At 36.8% G+C, this 20,672-nt stretch overlaps 4 protein-coding genes across 4 annotated transcripts; 1 reads left to right on the top strand and 3 right to left on the bottom strand.

Moving 5' to 3' along the window:
• Positions 1 to 1,030: 1,030 nt before the first annotated feature.
• On the bottom strand, positions 1,031 to 7,443 carry hpse (heparanase). Its single transcript, XM_084386292.1, has 12 exons — positions 7,052 to 7,443; positions 6,832 to 6,971; positions 6,175 to 6,303; positions 5,409 to 5,582; positions 5,150 to 5,321; positions 5,005 to 5,052; positions 4,825 to 4,918; positions 4,587 to 4,693; positions 3,295 to 3,409; positions 3,062 to 3,186; positions 2,820 to 2,972; positions 1,031 to 2,234 (listed from the first exon to the last, which is right to left on the bottom strand). Exons 1-12 carry the CDS (start codon positions 7,261 to 7,263, stop codon positions 2,075 to 2,077), a joined length of 1,629 nt encoding a protein of 542 aa, XP_084242418.1. The 5' UTR covers positions 7,264 to 7,443; the 3' UTR covers positions 1,031 to 2,074.
• Positions 7,444 to 7,623: 180 nt separating this feature from the next.
• On the bottom strand, positions 7,624 to 14,431 carry helq (helicase, POLQ like; the record flags this gene model as incomplete). Its single annotated transcript, XM_084386291.1, has 18 exons — positions 7,624 to 7,823; positions 8,481 to 8,615; positions 8,719 to 8,832; positions 9,240 to 9,413; positions 9,706 to 9,804; positions 10,161 to 10,318; positions 10,531 to 10,741; positions 10,829 to 10,933; positions 11,012 to 11,153; positions 11,466 to 11,705; positions 11,798 to 11,943; positions 12,032 to 12,130; positions 12,216 to 12,313; positions 12,396 to 12,468; positions 12,953 to 13,153; positions 13,293 to 13,471; positions 13,572 to 14,151; positions 14,237 to 14,431. 18 exons carry the CDS (start codon positions 14,429 to 14,431, stop codon positions 7,740 to 7,742), a joined length of 3,033 nt encoding a protein of 1,010 aa, XP_084242417.1. The 3' UTR covers positions 7,624 to 7,739.
• mrps18c (mitochondrial ribosomal protein S18C) lies at positions 14,284 to 16,538 on the top strand. The gene is made up of 7 exons (XM_084386294.1): positions 14,284 to 14,548; positions 15,244 to 15,416; positions 15,674 to 15,732; positions 15,839 to 15,922; positions 16,016 to 16,073; positions 16,164 to 16,223; positions 16,372 to 16,538. Exons 2-7 carry the CDS (start codon positions 15,344 to 15,346, stop codon positions 16,446 to 16,448), a joined length of 411 nt encoding a protein of 136 aa, XP_084242420.1. The 5' UTR covers positions 14,284 to 14,548; positions 15,244 to 15,343; the 3' UTR covers positions 16,449 to 16,538.
• A 124-nt stretch (positions 16,539 to 16,662) lies between these two features.
• abraxas1 (abraxas 1, BRCA1 A complex subunit) lies at positions 16,663 to 20,493 on the bottom strand. The gene is made up of 9 exons (XM_084386293.1): positions 20,239 to 20,493; positions 20,015 to 20,105; positions 19,832 to 19,868; positions 19,449 to 19,515; positions 19,147 to 19,343; positions 18,931 to 19,050; positions 18,137 to 18,221; positions 17,926 to 18,040; positions 16,663 to 17,183 (listed from the first exon to the last, which is right to left on the bottom strand). Exons 1-9 carry the CDS (start codon positions 20,323 to 20,325, stop codon positions 16,807 to 16,809), a joined length of 1,176 nt encoding a protein of 391 aa, XP_084242419.1. The 5' UTR covers positions 20,326 to 20,493; the 3' UTR covers positions 16,663 to 16,806.
• Positions 20,494 to 20,672: the final 179 nt, after the last annotated feature.

Consider the following 20,672-nt stretch of genomic DNA (forward strand, 5'->3'; position numbering starts at 1 on the left):
GTATCATTGTACTTGTATGTGTGTAAGTGTTTGGCCATTTATAATAAAACCTCAGAATTTCATTATTTTGCATTATGTTCATGATAACTGAGCGATTCTGATGAGGACACCAAAGGCACTTTATAGTGATATTGACCCAACAACCAACATGTTTACAAGAACGGGAAAAAAAATTAACACAGTTCATAATTGTGTGCCCTAGGCATCAAAAAGTTTGAAAACCCCTGGTTCATTAGTGTGTATAGCCTACTTCAGTCAGGGTAGCCGAAGGGTAAGCCTGAGTCTCTGACGTTGCCTAAATCCCCTCATGTTTCCAGACGGCGCCTCTTAATGAAGCTGAGAGTATGTGGACACACCACGCTGCTGGAGTGAGGACTTGTGTTCATTGGCCGTGGGATTTCTCGTGGGAGATGGAGAAGATGTGTGACTGGCAGGGGTCGCCAGAGTCTGCTCTCCCCGTCGTACACAAGTCGTGTTACCAAGCTCCACTGCAAACAACGAGCCCTTCAGCAAATGCCATGCCCAACTTAGCACAGACACCGCAGAGCTTACGACGCGCGTTCACGAGGGATGCATGTCAACCATATTTTCAGTGAAATGTGTAGGCCAACTCGTATGGAACAGACTGATGGCATATTATTGATTTATGTATTGATTTATAATTTAGAACTGAACAAGTAATAGGCTACAATATACTATAACAACAACAGAGATATCTTGAAAACAAAGATAAAACAATGAGAGGAATATATTTTCACCAGCAAATTATGTAGGCTACTATACTACTTTACCCAAACTTTAAAAGTAAAAATCAAAGGGTTTTATGCTTCCGTAAGTCATAATTAGGACATTATAAGATACTAAATCATAATTATTAATACTACAGTCAAAATTGTGCGATAAAAAGGTCATATTTATGACAAAAATTCACAGGACATAAAAAAAAAATCTATATTTCGGGATTTTTTTTTATAAAACGGTCAATTTGGACTTTTTATCTCATAAATTTGACTGTCATACTTATGATTTACCATAGCATGTTTCTTTTTAAATGTTTTATTTAATCTTTGGGGCAAAGGGTAGGCTATGCCAAATAAAAGATAAAGGATTTATCCCAAACTAAAACCTCAACATCACAAACAATGAATAATGCCATGAGGTCTCCATTCATACACGAACTGTAATGTGGCCTCCAAAATTATTCTTGACTAATTCAGGCTCTCAACTGTAGTAAACATCGCCACCAGGTGGGCAAAACCACCCACTGCAAGGTTTCGTCTTTATCCACTCATTTTCGTTCACAAAATAAGCGTTTGAGTAATTTAACCTTTCCATATTTTTCTATAATTTGGAAATTCTCTGCAAAAAGAGTTTTAAATCCCCTTGGCAAACTGACAGGTGGCTTGCGAATAAAACAGTATTACAAGAATAGCTTCCCTCTTTCGGACAATCAATGGTTTATTTTAGATGAGGTTATGTTCTTTCAAAATATTTTTTTAATGTTAAATGTTTAAAAGACAAAACTTGTCATACAGTAACAATCCTCCTCGACATTTAAATGAATTGATTTCTTTCACAGATTTACACAAGCATCCAGAGTGTATATTTATCTGTACTTAACACCAGCTGTGTTCTCACTTAAGCCCAGATATGTCAATCCACTAACACAGACTCTCTGCTACAATCATCACCACACACAGAGTAACAAGTGCTCTAAAGTCTGCCTTTGAGAGGATTCTCAAAATGTCTCAACCATTAAATTTAGCCGCATGTAGTGCTTTGCACACACAGACGTGAATCACACAGACAGAAAATGACTAAGAATCAAAAGGCTTGATTGCTATAAAGAGGGCTGTCTGTCTGCACAGACACTCAATCACTTCGACATGTCAAACAGCTCGATATTTATAATAAATATACATTTTCATAAATAGAACATGCTGATTTCATATTGAGACTGATTCATTTCATTCAATGTTGAAGTTCCCTCACATAAATAATCTCAAAGCATAATATTTTGTCATCACGCATTTTGTGTCCCTGATTCTCCAGTGAAAGCAGTCTTTATCGGCGCTCATTTGCATACTGGAGCTCGTGCTTCAGTCAGAACATAGAATGCAAATGAGAAGCCAGGCAGCTTGATGTGTGCTCCAGGTGGCAGCTCACGTCCCTCCAGTGGAGGAAGTGTTCGGTCATCCACCATCTTCAGCACTTGCCCATTCAATTTGACTGACCTAGATATGGACAAAAAGTGGGATTTAACAATCTTTAGGTTGTTACTATGATAGTTGATGCATAACATGTTCAAATGCTTTAATAATTTTCAACTCAAGTCACCTTTATTTATATAGTGCTTTATACAATACAGATCGTTTCAAAGCAGCTTTACAGTGAAAATGATGCATTTCAGCTGTAGTCAGTTCAGTGTTGATTCAGTTCCATTGTAAAGATCATCAATTATTAAACTAGTTCATAAAAATGATGTCTTTGTCTAGCTCAGTTCAGTTCTCATAGAATAGCGTTGATACAGTCAGATCAATAATATTGAATATTAAGTGTTGTGTCAACTAAGCAGGTTCAATAAATGTTAGGTTTACATTTATATGAATAAATAAGAGAAATGTGTATATATTAGGTCCCGTAGCTAGTCACAATTTATTTTGTGTTTTTCAACTATTTTTAATCACATTTCTGACTCATGTGGTTATGAGGTGATATTAGAAATGACCTATTAAAAGTAAAACAGTGGTTCTAATCTTCTGCTAGCAAACAGATTTATAGGAGTCCAGTCCAAACATTGTGAGATCATGAGACATTACCTGGAATAAAGGCTCTGTTCTCCGGCCTCAGCTGACTGTAGAACAAATTCTTCAATGGTGCTGTTGGCCATATGGGCGGGCAGACTAATTGTGGCTTCATTTTTGTTTAGGTTTAAAGCAAATAAGGTCACAGCACCTTGTCTGTAATGTGTACTGGAAAAGATATATGATATGTCAAAAAGGATTAACCATTGTTTCTTTAAATATATATATATATATTGTGAGCAGGAGAATAAAAGTACCTTTTTCTGTTAGTACAGTGAAGGTATACCCGTATTGGTTTCTTTAATCCAGAATTCGTATGAACTTCTGCTTTTAAGACTTCTGGACCAACAAGCCTTTTGTATAGCAATGATAGCCAGTAATCCTGCCATATGTATAAAATAGTTAAAAAAAATATATAATAATTGAACAGTCCACATTCCTGGACTGATACAGACATTATGAAAGAAAGATCAAACACATAAACACTTACTGGAAGGGGATCTAGGTTATCATCCACTAAATGGTACGTGCCGGAACCAATTAATACCTGTCTGATAACGACATCCAAACCAAGCTTAGCAGCAAGTCCCAGTTTGTCCAGCCACCTTTATTAAACGAAACATTTTATTTAAAATATGCATTTATTCAGCTAGGATGCATTACATGGATCAAAGGTGATCGTAAAGACATTTATAATTTTACAAAAGATGTACATTTCAAATAATTGCTGTTGTTTTTGTACTTTCTATTCATCCAAAAATCCTTAAATGTGGCATGGCTTCCGCAAAAATATTAAGCAAGCACAACTGGTTTCAAGATTTATAATAATAAGAGATGTTTAATGAGCACCAAATCAGCATATGATTTCTGAAGGATCATGTGACACTGAAGACTGGAGTAATGGCTGCAAAAACAAAAAATAGTTTTAAAATGCATTTAAATTGTAATAATATTTCACAGTATTACTGTTTTACTATATTTTTTGATCCAATGCAGCATAAAAAAAAATTCTAGCCCTAAACTTTTGAACGATTGTGTCATTTTCTTATATTTAAATGGTTAACACATTAAATTACTATTACTTAAATGCAAAACCATTTCATTTTTTAATTACAACAAATGGAAACTCATATATAAATAATAGAGTAGAACTGAAATTTTTTCCCATTTTTATTGACATTTGTATAAACTGATTTAAAAGTAAGAGAAAATGAGAAACTACCCAAACAAACACACCCCTCCCTGTATTGCTCCGCCCCCAAAATGCACAAACACACAATGCAAGTGGATGTCTCTTTATCATAGCTGAAGCAAAGCAAAATAATGCTTCACAAAAAATTATGTGAAGATGACAGACGAACGAACGACAAGAACAATAAATAAACATACCTCTGCGTCTGTTTTCAGGCCTCTCTGCTTGTCTCTTCAGCACTGAAAAGCTTTTCTAATATTGACGTGGGTCCTAAAGCCCTTACCTGATCATAACCCTTCTGTTTCCAGTGATATTACTCTGCGCTTTTTTTTTTAAATGTTTCTCAGCCATTTCTCTCCCTACAGTCTTTCTTCAAATCTCGCTCGCTCACTCACTCTCTCATCACGAGTGGACACGCCCCCCTACTGCTGATTGGCTACAAGTGTGTTGTGGCGCTCGCTCTGATCCACTTTCAATAGTGTTTCTCAGACATTGCTTACTGCACCTTTAAATCCACATTAAAACACACTGGAAGCTTTAATTTACTGATGAACTTCAAACAGGCCTGAAGTGGAAAAAAATTGACTCACATGAAACCAGCTACAAATGTGTCTGATAGACCAAAGGCACCTCCACCATATGCCGAGCTTGTCTCTCCCAGCCAAACCTTCTTCCCAGGAGAAACGGATTCAGTGGTCTGAAGGCAGAGTGTTTATTAGTTCAGTTCAGTTCATTTATCTCTCTGATATTTTTCACTGTTGAAAGTGAGAAATTTGGATACCATAGAGAGTTCTTATTTTAATGTGTCATGCAGAATTACTCTGGTACCTCGAGGACCTCGTTGATTTTTGTTGCCAGAGTATCAAGCACATGAGGGTCAAGGAAATCCTCTAAAGATGTGTCTCTGCCATTCACATAATAGCTGTCAAGGAGGAAAATGGAAAACAAGTTCAGTACAAAGACTCAATTATTTGAGATTTTTGTGAAAGGAAATAAATCATAACTTACTGGTGCCAGGTGCATGCAGTAATGGCGTCTGCTCCAGACTCCAAAAACCTATGAAAGTAAATGTTCAACCATGTCACCTTTATTTGATACCCAAATCTATAAGACAAGAAGCTACTCTGAAAACATATTTTCTCTGAACACTAACCCAGTTAACAAATCTTTGCGGTGATCTCGTGGCTGACTAATATCTGGTCCATATAGACCTGTTGAGTTGTAGACCGCGGATTCCTGAAGGATTTGATGCAAATGGACAAAATCCTGACCGAGCTGGTACCCATCCACTCTGATCCCAGCTTTTTTCTCATAGCTGTTGGGCTCTAAAGCAAGAGATTTAATGCTGAGAATTCAACTTAAATAATTCAAAATAAGAATGTCTAATCGAAAAGAAATATCCCAAATCCTACCATTCCCCAGCTCCCAAGACATCACATACTCCCTGGACTCACAGTACTTCAACAGCAGTTCTGCATTCGTGCTGTCCCATGTGTTTTCACTGGTTCGAAGCAAAGCATTCAAACCAAAGATGAGGTCCAAACCAGAGCAGTTTGCAAAGGCATACAGCAGGTCGACAGCATATTCTGGAAGAAAGACAGACACTTGACTTTCTCTTTGACAGTTTTGATTGTGATATCATTAAAAATATGAATACAGGGCTCAACAATAATGATGGCCCAGGGCCAGTCTGAGAGAGTTTCAGATCAGTTGATGTACTCACAAATGTTTTTGTGATGTATTGATCAGGTTGTTGAATAAAATATGTTACTAAAGCATCTTTACAACTGATCATGGAATCATAATATATTGATTTTTTTAAATACATTTTATTAAAAATATAACTATCCCCCTGTTTCACAGACAAGATTTAAGCCTAGTCCCACACTAAAAAGCATGTCTGAGCTGTTCTAACTGAAAGCAACTTGCACTTGTTATGTTTTTTTTTCTTTTTTTTCTAAGGCATGCTTATTAAAAAACACTTAAATGCCCTATTTGAACTAAGGCATAATCCTGTCTGTGAAACCAGGCCTATATGTTTTTGACACATCCAAATATGGGCCAGAAGGAAGGTCTGACATTTATGTGTTGCTAGTGTACATTGTTTTGCTGTACTGACTCATGATAAATTCCCCATTAGGTAGGCTTATTATTTTACAGAAGTGGAATTAAACTTACCAGAGAATTTGATCTTTTTGTATTTTCCCTCTAGTTCCTCCTGAAGTAAAGTCTTTGACTGTAGGACCCATTCTTGCTTTAACCTATTTTCCAGCAATGGAGGCAATTCAAGTCTCTTACATACATTTCCTGTAGGAATGACATCAGATGTGCGTATTAAATAAATCATATAGCCTAATAATAATAATATAAAAAAAACACAAAAATGAGTAAATATTAAGTGTAATGTCTACAGTGGCCATAAAAAGTTGTATATTATCGCTTTATCATTAAATTAACTTATAATTGTATTGATCAAAACCTTACTGGGCTACACTTACTGGCGACTTGTCAATGTCGGATGTGGAACATCAGTAGTTACGAAGAAGACAGTGTGAATGAACTGAATTACACTAAAATCAACTTGGACCCAGCTGGTTAAAAGCCCAAAGCGAAGGTTTAAGTGTCCAAATAAATTTGAGGGCAACGACACAATTGAGATAAAACAGGCTATTTAGGGACATTGTAGTACATTAGTGTGAATCACTTTACTGTTCCCTCATTAAGCAAAACTGGAATCATGCTGTTAAAGTCAGATGACAACACACCGCAGTCAGCTTTCTGACTGGAGGATGTGGTTTACTAACTCATGTATTGACGCTAAGTGAAAGAGTTTACCTAGAACAGGGGTGCTGCTGTTTTCTCTTGCTTGAAAATATCTTCCGCGTGGGTTGAATTTCATAAAATCTTGTTTGGTACCTCCAAATCGCAGAAACGCTGGGATCAAGGCTTTGGCGAGTGTTCTTAACTTCGGTGAACTACATAGACATCATATCACGTCTTTAAAATTACATCACAACTTTATTTATTTGAGGTCTGCTTTAAGAGAAGGACTTACTTCAGTAGGTTCATGAACTTCTCCTCGGCTATTAAACTCGCATCTATAGCCACAGAGAGAAACCTTTCGTCCACCCTTCGGACAACATTGGACAGATCCAGATCAACATGTATGGACTGAACATCTTCGACTGATGTCACTGTTTCGGCACACAATGCGCGAAACAAAACAAGAGTGACAATCGTGGAAACTGCTGTGGATGCAGGCTTCATCTGTTCAATCTGCCGGTGTCCTCATTCAGTGGTTGACTGCATCGGTTTCACGCGCTCATCCAAAATACATAGGCGAAATACATATATTTTTTTGGCACCGTCAAACACCAACTTCCTTCTTTCTGTCTTGTTTGACTGTAAATAGGAACCAGTTTATGACAAACATTGTTTGAATGACTCCTGGGCGTGGCTTCAGCTCGTTTTTTATTTGCATACCTTACCTGATTGGCTGAAACTCACAACATGAGGCAGTGCTGGAATTGTAACACGCTGTTTGTGACTGACTGGTGGTTGTAAAATCGTTAAGATATAAAATAACACATGCTCGTGGTAATGAGTAATAGAGATGTTACAAAAATCTAGGTTACTTCCATTTTTATTGCAGCCAGACATATAGGTACAAAATAGTTTACATAATGCCATATATATGAAATTATATACATACTATTTACAGCATATAAATAAAAAAATAGATTTTACAAAGATGGGAGATCAGATGGCAGCATAAGCAGGTCATCCACCTCCTCCTGCAAGGCCTCTGCTTTCTCTTTTATTAACATCTGAAAATGAACATCAAGAAAGTTAACATGAATACACAAGGGTGTTTTATTTTATACACCACCTAAAAATGAAATTCCTTTACACACCCTGGATGTTGTTTCAAACCTGTATAAATTCTGTCTGATGTAGAAGGAGAAATTTCCTGAATGTTCTGGGCTGCGTTTCTCAAAAGCATTGTGTGAGCTACGATGAACGCAGAGACAATTGGCATCAATGATTCTATGATTTACTTAGGCGATTTACTTAAACGCAGCCCTGGTCAGTATCTTGCATGCAATGACAGTAAATAAGCACTGAATATGTCAAGCCTCAAAAAGAATTCAAAATCACAAAAAAAATCCCCATTTAAGCAGTCTTCTTGAGCCACATGATAGCGAATGTGTGAGGAAATACTCTGATGATGCCTTTTTGATGATTTTGCATCTTTTTGATGGCTGACAACAACATTTGATGCCAATGCATGGGGGAAAAAAAATAAACCAAAACATCCTTCATTATTTATTTTTTTGTGAGTTCCAAAGAAGAAATAAAGTAATGTAGGTTTGGCTTGAGGATGAATAAATGATTACTTTTTTGGGGATAAATTTGTAAACTTTTACATGTAAAAAGCTAATATGGAAATGTTATGTTGCTATTTAGTGGAATATTGTACTTACTTTTGCTGATGCAATAATTTGATTGGCTTGTCTCTTGGAGAGGTTTTCAATAGTTTGGACCAGAATTTGTGGATCTGCGTTGGCAAGATGCGCCAGTGTCTTGTAACCAGTGTTATATAGCTGCTTAGCACGATGCTGAATCAAAAGAGAATGAAGAAGAATAAAAAAACACACAAACTTTTAAGCAAATATTCTGGTCATAACTATTCCAGAGAAACTGAGATGCAAGAACACACACCTCCATTACTCCAGCCACCTCCATGAGTGGAATGAGCTCAGCCTGCACACAGTAAGTCAATCTACGGGTCAGCTCTAAGAGAAGAGACTTATAGGCCCAAAACTCCTCCAGCTCCTGAAATGGACAGACAAATCTCACAGTATTCTAATCAATTTTATTGACTGCAGGATAGGAGCAGTAGATATGAGATGTAGATAAGTAGGATTATATGTCTTAGAGCGTTTTCACACCTGGCTCGTTTAGAGCCTTTGTTTTGGAACCTGGCACTTTCCCCCCCTTATTTTGATTCATTTAGGCGTATATGAACAGAAATCATGTTCAGATGTGCAGGAAAAAAAAAAAAAAAAAAAAAAAAAATTCGGTCCGAGATCGCCTGAACGAGGTTTGCCTTGTAATTTGAAAGCGAACCGAACTAAGAAGAAATTGCAACACTGTAGCAATTTAAGTCTCTGTTTTAAAACAAAGCAAACAATTTACAGGTCTGAAAACGCCCATAAATGCTGCATAGATGTGCCCCAAACCTCAGTGAAGTGCAGCACGGAGGACCCAAAGGCAGAAGCTGAGCTGAGGAGAGTTTGAACAAAGCCTCTAGTCAGCTGGTACCTATCAGACACGTTCCACAGGTTTGTCTCCTTCAGTAGGGAGTACAGCACTAGTGCCAGATACAACCTATTCACTACCACAATGTCCACAGACTGAGACACAGGTAGAAGAACACAGGAACAAAATCCATCATTGCGAAATCAAATATAACTTAGGTCACAACATTTTTTTTTTTTTTACCTCAGAAACTTAAGTAGGGTTAAATGATTAACACTGCAAATCTTTTAAGAGAATTAGGATTTAAGTAATGCTATATTAAATTCTCAGCTAATGATATCTTTCTACTGTACTTCTACTGTGGCTCTTTAATCCCAAACAAAAAAAAAGGTAATGAATCACTTGAATGGTATTCTAAAGCATGAGAGGAATGCTGTTTTTACTAACCTTCCTCACGCTCTGTCCCGCTGCCTTTCTAGCCACAAAACTTTCAGGCACTCCAACTGCAGTGGCCATCTTCTGCTCAGCAGCCGACAAATTTGTAAACTGGTACAATGAAAAATTCAGATTCAGACAAGTGTTTTCAACATTAATAATATTAAGAAATGTTTCTTGCACACCAAATCAGAATATTAGAATAATTTCTGAAGGATCATGTGATCAAGACTGGAGTAATGATGCTGAAAATTCAGCTTTGCCATTCACTCACAAGAGTAAATTCCATTTTACACTATATAAAAATGGATATAAAATTATAATTAAACAATATATAAAATTCTATGTTGTTTTTGTATAAAAAGTATAAAAGACTTCTTTCAAAAACATTTAAAAAATCATACCGACCCCAAACTTTCGAATAGTGTATAACTAAAAACCGATTTAACCTGATGAAAGCATCTTACCTGTCTGAAGTAGATCATCCAATCTGGCTTGCATTGATGCACCATGTCATATGGAGTAACCAGATACACTAAGTGAAGAAAACTATTGAGGAGTAAACCCTCCAGCCCCTTCGATAAGTCTCGGTACAGCAGATCGCAGTAGTTAAGGTCAACTGAACCTGAAATAGCAAGTAATAATTGTAATGGAAAACATTCCATAAGGGAGGCTCTGAAAAAAAAAAAAAACTGTGATAAATAATAAAAATAGACAGTAGAGATAAATTGACTGATCTCTAAACAAGGTCATATTGCCACCCTGTGGTAAATGAATACATGTACAGAATAATGAAACATTACATTATTTAAATCCTTATGCCACACTCTGTTTTACCTTTGAATGTTGCTCTCCCAAGCCTGGTGATTTGGAGAATGGTTTCATTATGTACATCACCAGAGGCTTCAATGAGGCTCTTCTGCTTCAATGTCTCTATGGACTCCACTGTAAGATCCCACAAACTCCTCTCTGGACTGACCTGAGCCTCTTGCACACTAAGCAGTGTGCCTTTCATGAAATCCCTCACTTGTTCTACAGTTGTAGTTATCTACAGTCAAAGGAAACGGTTTAGTGTTTGCACTTGTAGTCCAGACAGAATTTCTCATTTATTATTATATCAAAACATTTCACATACTTTCAGGCCAATGAGAGACAGGACGAGGCTGAGGAGGCCCCTCCCTCCATCGTGCAGCAGGTTACTATAACACTTCTCCATCGGTGCAGACAATAGTTCTTTGGCCTGGAGAGGCCAAATAAATTTTGTGTAATATAATATAATATAATATAAAAGAGTTATATGTATATCAGTGTTCTTTACCATGTTTATATCTTTGTCCTGAAGGATAAGGATACTCTCACCCATGGCATCAATACCCGCTCGTCCTGCTCTGCCCACCATCTGTTTGTACTGACTTCTCTTTAAAAACTCTGCAGCTACATATGGGGACCTTAAAATCACCCTGAGAATTGAAGTAAAGTGAAGTGAAGACCAAGTATGTTAACCCATACACACACTGCAAGCCGTAGACACACACATCCGGAGCAGTGGGCAGGCATTCACTGCAGCGCCCATAGAGCTATTGGGGGTTAGGTGCCTTTCTCAAGATTACAAGTCTGACTCTCTAACCATTAGGCCACAACTGCCCCCAAATAACTGGCACATTCACAAGACTAAGAAACCCCTTTTAATACTTAAAATCTCTTTTTAGTCCAGCTTTGATAACAATTTGATCTAGGCCACTTGAGTTTGAGATGCATAGGCCAAAACAAACCTGCGTGCAGGGAGGTTGATGCCAGCAGCAAGAGTAGAGGTGCAGGTGAGGAGGCACAGCACCCCTGAGGAATAGGCCTCTTCCACCAGCTTCCTCTCATCACTGGTCAGTCCACTGTGGTGGTAGGCCAGGCCAAAGGGCACAGTCTTCTGCAGCACAGGACACAAGGATCCATTCCCACTGCTCTTCAGTTCACCCAGAAGTGTGGCTTTCTCTGCCTGCTTGTGTTTCAGAAACCCCCTGAGAAATAGGCAGAGGTTTCATTTCATATCAATGACAAAAAAATATGTAAATATGTAAAACCACTTTAAGGAATCTAAAGGTCTACACACTTATTTAAATACTTGCAGATCATTCCAGCTAGATTCTCGCAGTTCTTCTTGGTGGCGCAGAAAATGAGGCAGGACAGTTGTGGGATGACTTCGGTGGCCAGGGCTATGATGTGGTCAGGGTCCATCTTCTGCATTGCACTGGAGTACTGGGAAAGTCAATCGCACAAAAGTTCAATGAGCTCAGCCGATCGATATCTTATTGAGTTAAAAAGAAAAAAAGGCTTTGAAGAATACCTTGAAATCCAGGAGTCGTGAGAAACTGAAGCATGTCTCTTCCTTTGGGTCAACTTCATATATGCTGTCTTTTATTTTGACATACTCTTTCAGCTCAACCTACAGAATCACCAGTTATTTATTTATATCGAGTTTATCAAATTTAAAGACTTACTAAATCAGTCACACAAGAGTTCATTCTTACAGGTCGAAAGTCATTGGTGTAGTTTTCAGCATTCAGAAAGGTCTGAAGATCTCCCACATTGCCTAGTGTTGCACTCATACCAATAATTTGAGTTGACTCTGTGGGGAAAACAGCAATAGTGTAAGGAGTGTCCATTACAGAGGTGAAGTATACTGCATGTGTGAGTTTTAGAATACTCACTGCTCATATACAGAATCTTTGACAATGTCATTTCAAGAATTGCCCCCCTGCTCCCATCACCAAGCATATGGAGCTGAAATAAAAAGCATAAATTCATTTGAAAAGCTTATCATATACACTACCATTCAAAAGTTTGAGGTCAGTAAATAAAATAATAATAATAATAATAATAATACTTTTATTCAGCAAGGATGCATTAAACAATGCAGTAAAGGTCTTTACATTTTTACAAAAGTAAATCCTGAAAAATAAATATTACGGTTTCCACAAAATTATTAAGCAGCACAACTGTTTTTCAACATTGATTATAATAACAAATGTATCTTGAGCAGCAAATTAGCAGATTAGAATGATTTCTGAAGGATCACGTGACACTGGAATAAATTTCTATTAAAAACATATTAAAATATATATATTTTAAAACAACATCAAATACATGGAGCCTTGGGGAGAATGTGCATTAAAAATCTTATCACATCAAACTAAACCTGAATCAAAACTAAACCAAAACACAATTAAAAAAAAAAAACTTTAATAATAATATTTGTGATACACACCTCATCCACAACAACCAGGCCAATATTGTCGAGACGGTCATTTTCAATCAGTGAATTGACAAGACTGTGTCCTTTCTCAATGGTTGCGATGTACAGAGAGTTTTTATTTCTTCTCTTGACTGGAGGAAACTTCCCTTTACTGCCAGCATACTCCTCGACCATGAAGTCCAACTCAATTCCAAAGCCAGCCAACCCTCGAACCTAAAGGCAAATCAGTGCATCTATCATTCTATGATAAGTGGATAAATAATACAGAAATAATTATCCAAAACTGCTTGCATTCTAATTGTCAAACTGCTTAGATAATACATAACTCATACATAAGTACATAAATGCATACCTTTTCCTGAACCAAGGATATGTATGGCAAAATAACCAGGGCATCTTTCTTTCTACACAAGAGCTCTTTAAATATGAGAATCTCTGCCACTAAAGTCTTTCCACCACTTGTTGGTAAAGAATAAATTAGATTTCTCCTTTGTTGCAACGAATCCAGGCTCAAACACGTTTTCTGCCACTCTGAAAGCAAAAGAGAATAGAAAATAATGATAGAGTTAAAACACTGATACCTGTTGTCAATAAGGAGAAAACCGAAATGAAAAGAATGTGAAATACTTACCATACAAGTCCTGGATTCCCTTGAACCTCAAAATAAGATCTTTAACTTTGGATGGGAGACCAAAAAAAGGGCCCAGGTCCCCCTCAGCTGACATGGACTCCATGGCCTGAATAGCAAAACTCATTTCTTCAGTCATCACAGCTTCCTTTTGTTGTACTGTCTTGGAGACTGTGCTGGATGTTGCTGCATTATCTATCAGTACTTTCTTAAGATGATCTTTCATACTTCTTCTGGCTTTTGAGGGTGGCTTGTTGACATTGAGATCTGCATGATTGACAGCTGGCCTGGGATTAATCAAATCAGGGGTAGAGGTGTTATGTGCACCCCTGGAAGGGCTTTTGTGTGGGGTTGTGACAGCTTTTTGAAATTCAAGTTGAGAGCTTGGTAAAGCTCTCAGCGGTGAGTCTCTGAAATCCTCTGCTAAAATAGAGTCTGAAAGATAATCCTCACAGAGGTTTGGAGTCTGCTGATCATTACACTGCCTCATTTGGAGCTCCACATCTTCAAGCTTAGCCAGAAAGGAGCTGTCACACACAATGCTGTCATAGCCCTCAAATAAGTCCTCATTGTCACTGCAGCACTGGGCCAGTACAGAAAAAAAAACATCATTATATGCTCGAAACCAACGTATATATTTTAATGAAAAGAAATAAGAGGCTGCTTACCAGCTCTGTGCCTTTATTCTCAGTCATGTCTTGAGCACAATTGTGTTCTTCACCGGAAGGGCATTTTGTTGATGTGAAACTGGACCGCTTCTTGGCTGGAGTGATGTGACTTCTTATGCCATCCCTTGATCTTTTTCTTGAGGACGAAGGGTTGCGTTTTACCACAATTTCGTGTATGTGGCTGTCAGTATACATTACTACTGTAATGATACTCCACACGTAGATTACAGCATTGTGTGATATTACTGACGAAGGGTCAGTAACTGACAACAGCAACAAAGAGCCAAAGCTGTTTAATCATCTAACGTTACTGTAAGTCTTTATCATAGCTAGGTAACAGTCCGTCAAAACCCTAAACAAATAACTAAATATCTATTATTGCACAAAATAACGGCGGAATAGCGAGCGGCAATACAGTAACTAATGTTTAACAAAAAATGAGGACTTTCGAAATGATAAGTGATGGAGATGACCAATGGAACTTCGCCTTTGGACCACGTGACTGTTAAAGTGTCGAAACGGCAAAAAGTAGAACAAAAGTCCCTTTAGAATGCAAAATACTAAAAACTGTAAAAACACAAAGGTATTTATATAAAAAGCACATTTTATTTTCCATTAATTATTTATTGCTTCAATGTTATATCCACTTTTTTAAAAATGCTGTCTAAATAAGTGTCAAAATATTTTATATCAATTATATTTCAATAACTAAAATTGTAAAAGTTTTTCCAAATATATTTAAACGACCTCTTTCCAAAAAAAAAAAAAGTCTTTCAAGAATGCAAAACTACTAAAGCTTTTTATACAAATTATATTCTGTTAAAAATTTATAAAATATATAATTTTATAATTAGAATTACATTTTATTTTCCATTGCAAAGTTAACATTTATATTGTACATCTGTTATGTTTCAATAATATGTAAAGGTCCTATTTATTTCAGTATTTTATTTTGGATATTTGTTTGTTTCATTATGAAACATATTTTGCTTACTCCGATTCTGTAGGTGGCGGTAGATCGTAACAAACCCATACATACAGCGGTAAATGACTCTGCAGAAGAAGAAAGCAGAAACTGTCATGGTGGCCTCCTGAACGGACCGAAGAATGCTTGCCCTTTCTTTTAGTCGCCTGTTATTACAGGCTTTTCCCAAACAGCCAGTAACCCCTAGGGCTACAGGTATCTTTGAAACATTTTTTATACTTGTATATGAAAAAGGTTTTCCAGGAAAGCTAACGTTAGTTATTCTTTTACTCAGAGGACAAGTACATTTTCTTAAGCTCTCTTATGAGAAGCACACCGCTTCTTTATCAGTAGACATTTAATAATGTGATTAACATAGACTTTAAAGCAAGATATAAGATGCTGTCCTGATCTGTTTAACAAAATTTGATGTATGGCAGCGTGTATGAAATATTTCATTTAATCTGTTCCAGCACAATGCATCAGAAGTCTGAAAACATCTCAACAAGATCCGCCTAAGAAAGATGATATGGCAAGCTTTTTATAAGTGTTTCTGTCGGAGAGTTGAATTTATGTTGTTTTCTAGAACCATCTGAATAATTATTTGCACTAACATTGCAAAATGATGTATTATCCAGCCTATCAAAATGGAAAACCCATACAAGCAACCCCCTAAAACTTGCATCCTCTGCAATATAACTGTAGACTTCAAAAACGTTCAGGTTGGTAAAATGAACAAGAATATGAATACTTGTTATCTATATTTTTATTGTAATAATAATAATGAAAGCACACTTTTGGAAATCTTTCTCCAGCTGTTGTCCCAGTTCATTTCACCACACACAGGCAGAGTATACGGCAGACACATAACAGGTGAGAGGTCTATGGGTTCAAATATTCACTTTAATATTTAAAATAATTGTGATCGAGTCATTTAGGATACCGGAACTCTCTTGCTCACAGGCTTGTGCGGTCGAAAGCAGAAGGAGGTATCGAAAGCAATAAAGAAAGCTCGCTCAATGGGTAAGAATTTAAAGCTGAAATTTGTTGATTCTATTTGTAATTTTTTTTACTTTGACAATGACGTAAATATGCCTATGCTTTCAGTAAAATATCCATGTATATAGTCAAACCAGGATATTTGACTAACAAAGCTTTGTCCTATCCTCAGGTTTTATGTCAGTCACTCTGAAGAATCCACAGTTTATGAAAGACCCTGATATTTGTGGTATCAAACACTTTGAATAGGCTCTGTATGAAGACTGACTCTGAAGGCCATCTTTGTGTTATTGTTTGTGTAAATTTGTAGTTTGTAAAAACATACCAAATTGTTTAAAATAATAAAATAATCTAAGCAGTGAAACATAATTATGATAATTTGATAAACCAGAAATTCATGTACTACCAAAATGAGAACATTAATAAAACTGATCAATTAAATAATGTGGATTCAACTTTTAATTTTCTAGGGAACATTTACAAACAAAGTTTAAAAAATGATATTAAAGAAAATATCAAGATAAAAGCAACCTCCAGGTATAAAATGAAATGCTTTCCAGTCATGACTAGATTGATGTACAAATAAGAACAAGCTCAGTTTTACCCTTTAAAATACAGGAGAGTTACTTCTGCTCTGTCCATTCATCTCAATCTCTGTATCTGATCCGCTCTCAGGGGCCGACTCGCTGATATCATTAGTCTTCCTTTTCCTTTTAAGTCTCAGAGGAAAACCAGCAGCGAGGCATTTTTTCCTAAGTCTGGGGGCTGCGTCCTTCCTCCTGGTGTGTTGATTTTCCAGAATCAGAGGCAGCTTGGTGGAAATATCAATGTTATGGTCAGAATTACAGCACAGTTCTAATATGGGGAAGCCCTGAACAGTGAGGGTCTGTGTCCGTAATGAGGGCGCATTGGGGAAGAGAGTTCTCAGAGCTGAGCACAGAGGTATGTTCTCTTTGGGTTCTTCTGGAGAGGCACATTTGTGGGCTGAAATACAATGTTATTCAGTTATTCATGGGATTACCATCTGTGATGACAAGCCCAAGGTCATAGTGTGCTAGCTGCAAATGATTGGTAGAAAAATCTGGACATTTATGGTATCAAACACTTTGAATAGGTTCTGTATGAAGACTATAAGGGACTGTTTACACGACACTATTTTCAACTAAAAACGGAAAACTTTTTTTGTGTGTTTTGGCCGTTCTTTTACTCCACACGGTGTTAAAAAAAAAGACGGATTTCAAATCTCAAGTTTTCGTCTCCGTGGAAACATGTACAGTCTATAAGCGTGCAGTTTTTCTTTACAAAGTGACATTGCTAACTACTGGCCTGGCATGCAGAATACAGCGCTTTTGTCATTTTCACGGATCCATGTGAACGGGGATCATTTTGACAACGCTGTCGTCTGTACGTGAAAAACTTTTCTGCTTTTAGTACATTGTTGTTGTGTAAACATCCCCTTAAAATGCAGGCAGTTTTTAATCAAATTAAACTAATATTCTGATCAAACAAATGAATGTAATATTATAATACTATAATGAGAGCGTGAATCAGTTCAATTAAAAATAAGGTTACAACAGCGACATTACAACAAGATCTGTATTCAAGTGCACACTAAAAGACTGAAGCTCTTTTATGTTTTAAATCTGCCATGGGAAGCCTCAGTTCATAGTGTGTGATTGGCCTGGGAGGCATCAATATAAAGTGTACTAGAAATAAATGATCTTACATTCATTTTTCTCTGAGTGTCTCTTCTGTTTCCCGATTGCCTCCTTTAGCTGTGTAATGTCTTCTTGAAGTTTCTCAACTGCTCTTTCACTCTTCTCCACTTCCTCGCACACTTTCTGTATAAAAAAAGATGGATATGAAAGTTCATGATTACAGATATTCAAATCACAATGGAGGAACTTTCGCAACTAATGTGAAATGTAGTTACTAACCTGCATTTCTGCTAATAAAGCATCATTCATGTCGCTGACATTTCTGACCTCTTTTAAATCATCCCCTGTGCAGAAGAATTTGGTCCTGGCAGATAAAAAAAAATATATATATATTCATCACTTCTTTATATTTCCTAAAGAGAAAATGTGAGTGGTGCTTGCCAGGGCAAAACTTTTTGCTATGTTAGCAAAGTGTTTTAATTGTATTGCTATGTGGTTTCAAGGCTAGTAGCCCATGATCCTATTTAATACGGCTCACACCCCTCCTTAAGTCTATGGGATGTTTTTGCCATTTTATAATCTACCAGGCAAAAAAAAAAAAAAATATGTATATATATATATATATATTGAAATGTTTGGAAACAATACAATGTTTTAATGTTTTTGAAAGAAGTCTCTTATGCTCACCAAAGCTGCATTTATTTAATCAAAAATACAGAACAAATAGTAATATTGCAAATTAAATAACTTTTCTATTTGAATATTTATAATTTAATCCTGTGATGTCAAAGCTAAATTTTCAGCATCATTACCTCAGTCTTCAGTGTCACATGATCCTTCAGAAATCATTCTTATTTTTATTTTATTTGTTAAAATAGAAAACATATTTTTCATAGTAATAATACTTCACATTTTTGATTAAATAAATGCAGCATTGGTGTGCATTTGGGACTTCTATCAAAAATATTTAAAAATGAATGTTTCCACACTTTTGGCAGGTACTATATGTGTTTGCCTTGGCAAGCACTACTAAACAGCCTTTAATTGGATTTAAACTTATTTTCTGAATGTACCTGTGTTGATTAACAGCTTGACTCTGTCCTAAAGATGGACATGTGCCTGACACTCTCCAGTAGTCTTGTTGTTCAAGGTTTCCCAGGTTGCTCACCAAGATGGGGATATTGTTGTACTGGCTGCATGGAGATAATACATACATTCAATTACCTTAGTTCTCTAAGCTTCAAAGGTCTGGTTTATGTCTGTGTGTGCCAGAGTTGAGAGGATCTCACCTGCTGTGCCATAAGAAAGCGGAGAACTCGAGGCGATGTGTGGAGCCTGAAGTCGTTGCCTGAGAGGGTGTGAGCAACATGAAAACAAGTTCCTGACTGGACAGAATCTTTCTCATATTCTGATGAATCACTTGTTCCATGAAGGTCATTTGCTGTCTGGTATTTCTTCGTTGTCTATACCACCCAATCACATTCTCCTTGATACGAGTAAATATGTGGCAAGAAAAACACAATTTGTTAATGCAAATCACGTTCAGCAGTGAATAAAATAAAATAAAAAATATTTAGAAAGTGGAAAATACCTTTTTGTAATCTGACAAAATCTGTCTTATTTTCTGCTCACACACATCGCCAGCATTACCGTAGAAGCTTTCAAGAGGATTGAGGCAATGGTAAAAAGAAGAAGAAAAAGAAGTCCGTTTTTAAAACCTCTATATCAGTGGCCAGAAATAAATAAACTGCTAAACGTAAATAGTAAAACACTGTATACATGTATAAATCATTTTGCAGTTCAAAATATTTGATTATATGTAATCATTTCTGTATGATAAACAATTTTGTACTGTATTGGCTAACCATTTGATGTCCAAATGTACAATCCAGGCCATAAAGTAAAACCAGTTGAGAACCGCCTCTGTTTTATATGAAAAGAGGTTTGTGGGAAAATCCTAAACAATTCACTTACCTATGCAGTTTTTGACAAGGGATGTGTTTTTGAATATCTGAAAAAGAGAAAACATCATGATGACACTAGGGTTTTGTTGTTATGGCTATCATTCGTCATGAGATATTGGTTCCTTCTGAACACATTTTTAGTTTCGGTTTGTTCCTAGTATCTGAAAATATGCAATAAGTAGAGTCAACTTACTTATAGTGTGCTCAAACTGTATGTGATCAATTTGAGAGTCTGTGATCCTACAGTTCTCCTCTCCTACACTCTCTCCAAGAATAAGACCTTCCTTTAAACATAGTACAAATGTAAATAGGAGTTATGGGACTGAGGGAATGCTTAGCGGACGCATTTGACTTCTTAGTTTGCTATTTAATGCAAACCCAGTCATATGGTCACAGATTAGGACCTTTGCCACTTACCACATCCGCATCACTGTTCAAATGATGAAACATCAGTGAACTCAACACGAAACCCGATATACGGACAGTTGTGTTGAATTCCTCCATGCTTTTGGAATAAACCGTGAGTTAACTATCGCAACATCATAGTTTTAAGTTAGAGTTACCAGGCTACATGTATAACTTTCTGCGCTCGTAGTTTTCGTTTAGTTGTTCTCTGCTCTCGATACGACAGTTTACAGCTAAACACTATCTTATGCTGCCACCACGTGGTGCGGAGAAATTCGAAACCACATAGACTTTATACGTAGATGCCACATTCGACCGAGCACACGTCGGCAGCTCGGCGCATAGAAATGTATATGTAGAACTCCACATTTCACCGCTGCAGACAGACACGTAGGCGCGCCCGCCATCTTGCAACGGTCAGCGTGTCGTCACTTACAGTAAGAATC

The sequence above is a fragment of the Rutilus rutilus genome (genome assembly GCF_951802725.1).
Source record: "Rutilus rutilus genome assembly, chromosome: 18".
NCBI lineage: Eukaryota > Metazoa > Chordata > Actinopteri > Cypriniformes > Leuciscidae > Rutilus > Rutilus rutilus.

What these genes read in the sequence shown, in the direction of transcription:
- hpse (XM_084386292.1), bottom strand. Translation starts at nt 7,263, where the DNA reads ATGAAGCCTGCATCCACAGCAGTTTCCACGATTGTCACTCTTGTTTTG. An exon ending in AAGTTCATGAACCTACTGAA is followed by an intron (nt 6,972 to 7,051) that starts GTAAGTCCTTCT and finishes ATGTCTATGTAG; the next exon opens with TTCACCGAAGTTAAGAACAC. An exon ending in CACTGTACTAACAGAAAAAG is followed by an intron (nt 2,973 to 3,061) that starts GTACTTTTATTC and finishes TATCTTTTCCAG; the next exon opens with TACACATTACAGACAAGGTG.
- mrps18c (XM_084386294.1), top strand. Translation starts at nt 15,344, where the DNA reads ATGCTTGCCCTTTCTTTTAGTCGCCTGTTATTACAGGCTTTTCCCAAA. An exon ending in TAGACTTCAAAAACGTTCAG is followed by an intron (nt 15,923 to 16,015) that starts GTTGGTAAAATG and finishes ATCTTTCTCCAG; the next exon opens with CTGTTGTCCCAGTTCATTTC. An exon ending in ATACGGCAGACACATAACAG is followed by an intron (nt 16,074 to 16,163) that starts GTGAGAGGTCTA and finishes TCTTGCTCACAG; the next exon opens with GCTTGTGCGGTCGAAAGCAG.
- abraxas1 (XM_084386293.1), bottom strand. Translation starts at nt 20,325, where the DNA reads ATGGAGGAATTCAACACAACTGTCCGTATATCGGGTTTCGTGTTGAGT. An exon ending in CCTTGTCAAAAACTGCATAG is followed by an intron (nt 19,516 to 19,831) that starts GTAAGTGAATTG and finishes TCCTCTTGAAAG; the next exon opens with CTTCTACGGTAATGCTGGCG. An exon ending in CAAGCTGTTAATCAACACAG is followed by an intron (nt 18,222 to 18,930) that starts GTACATTCAGAA and finishes TTTATCTGCCAG; the next exon opens with GACCAAATTCTTCTGCACAG.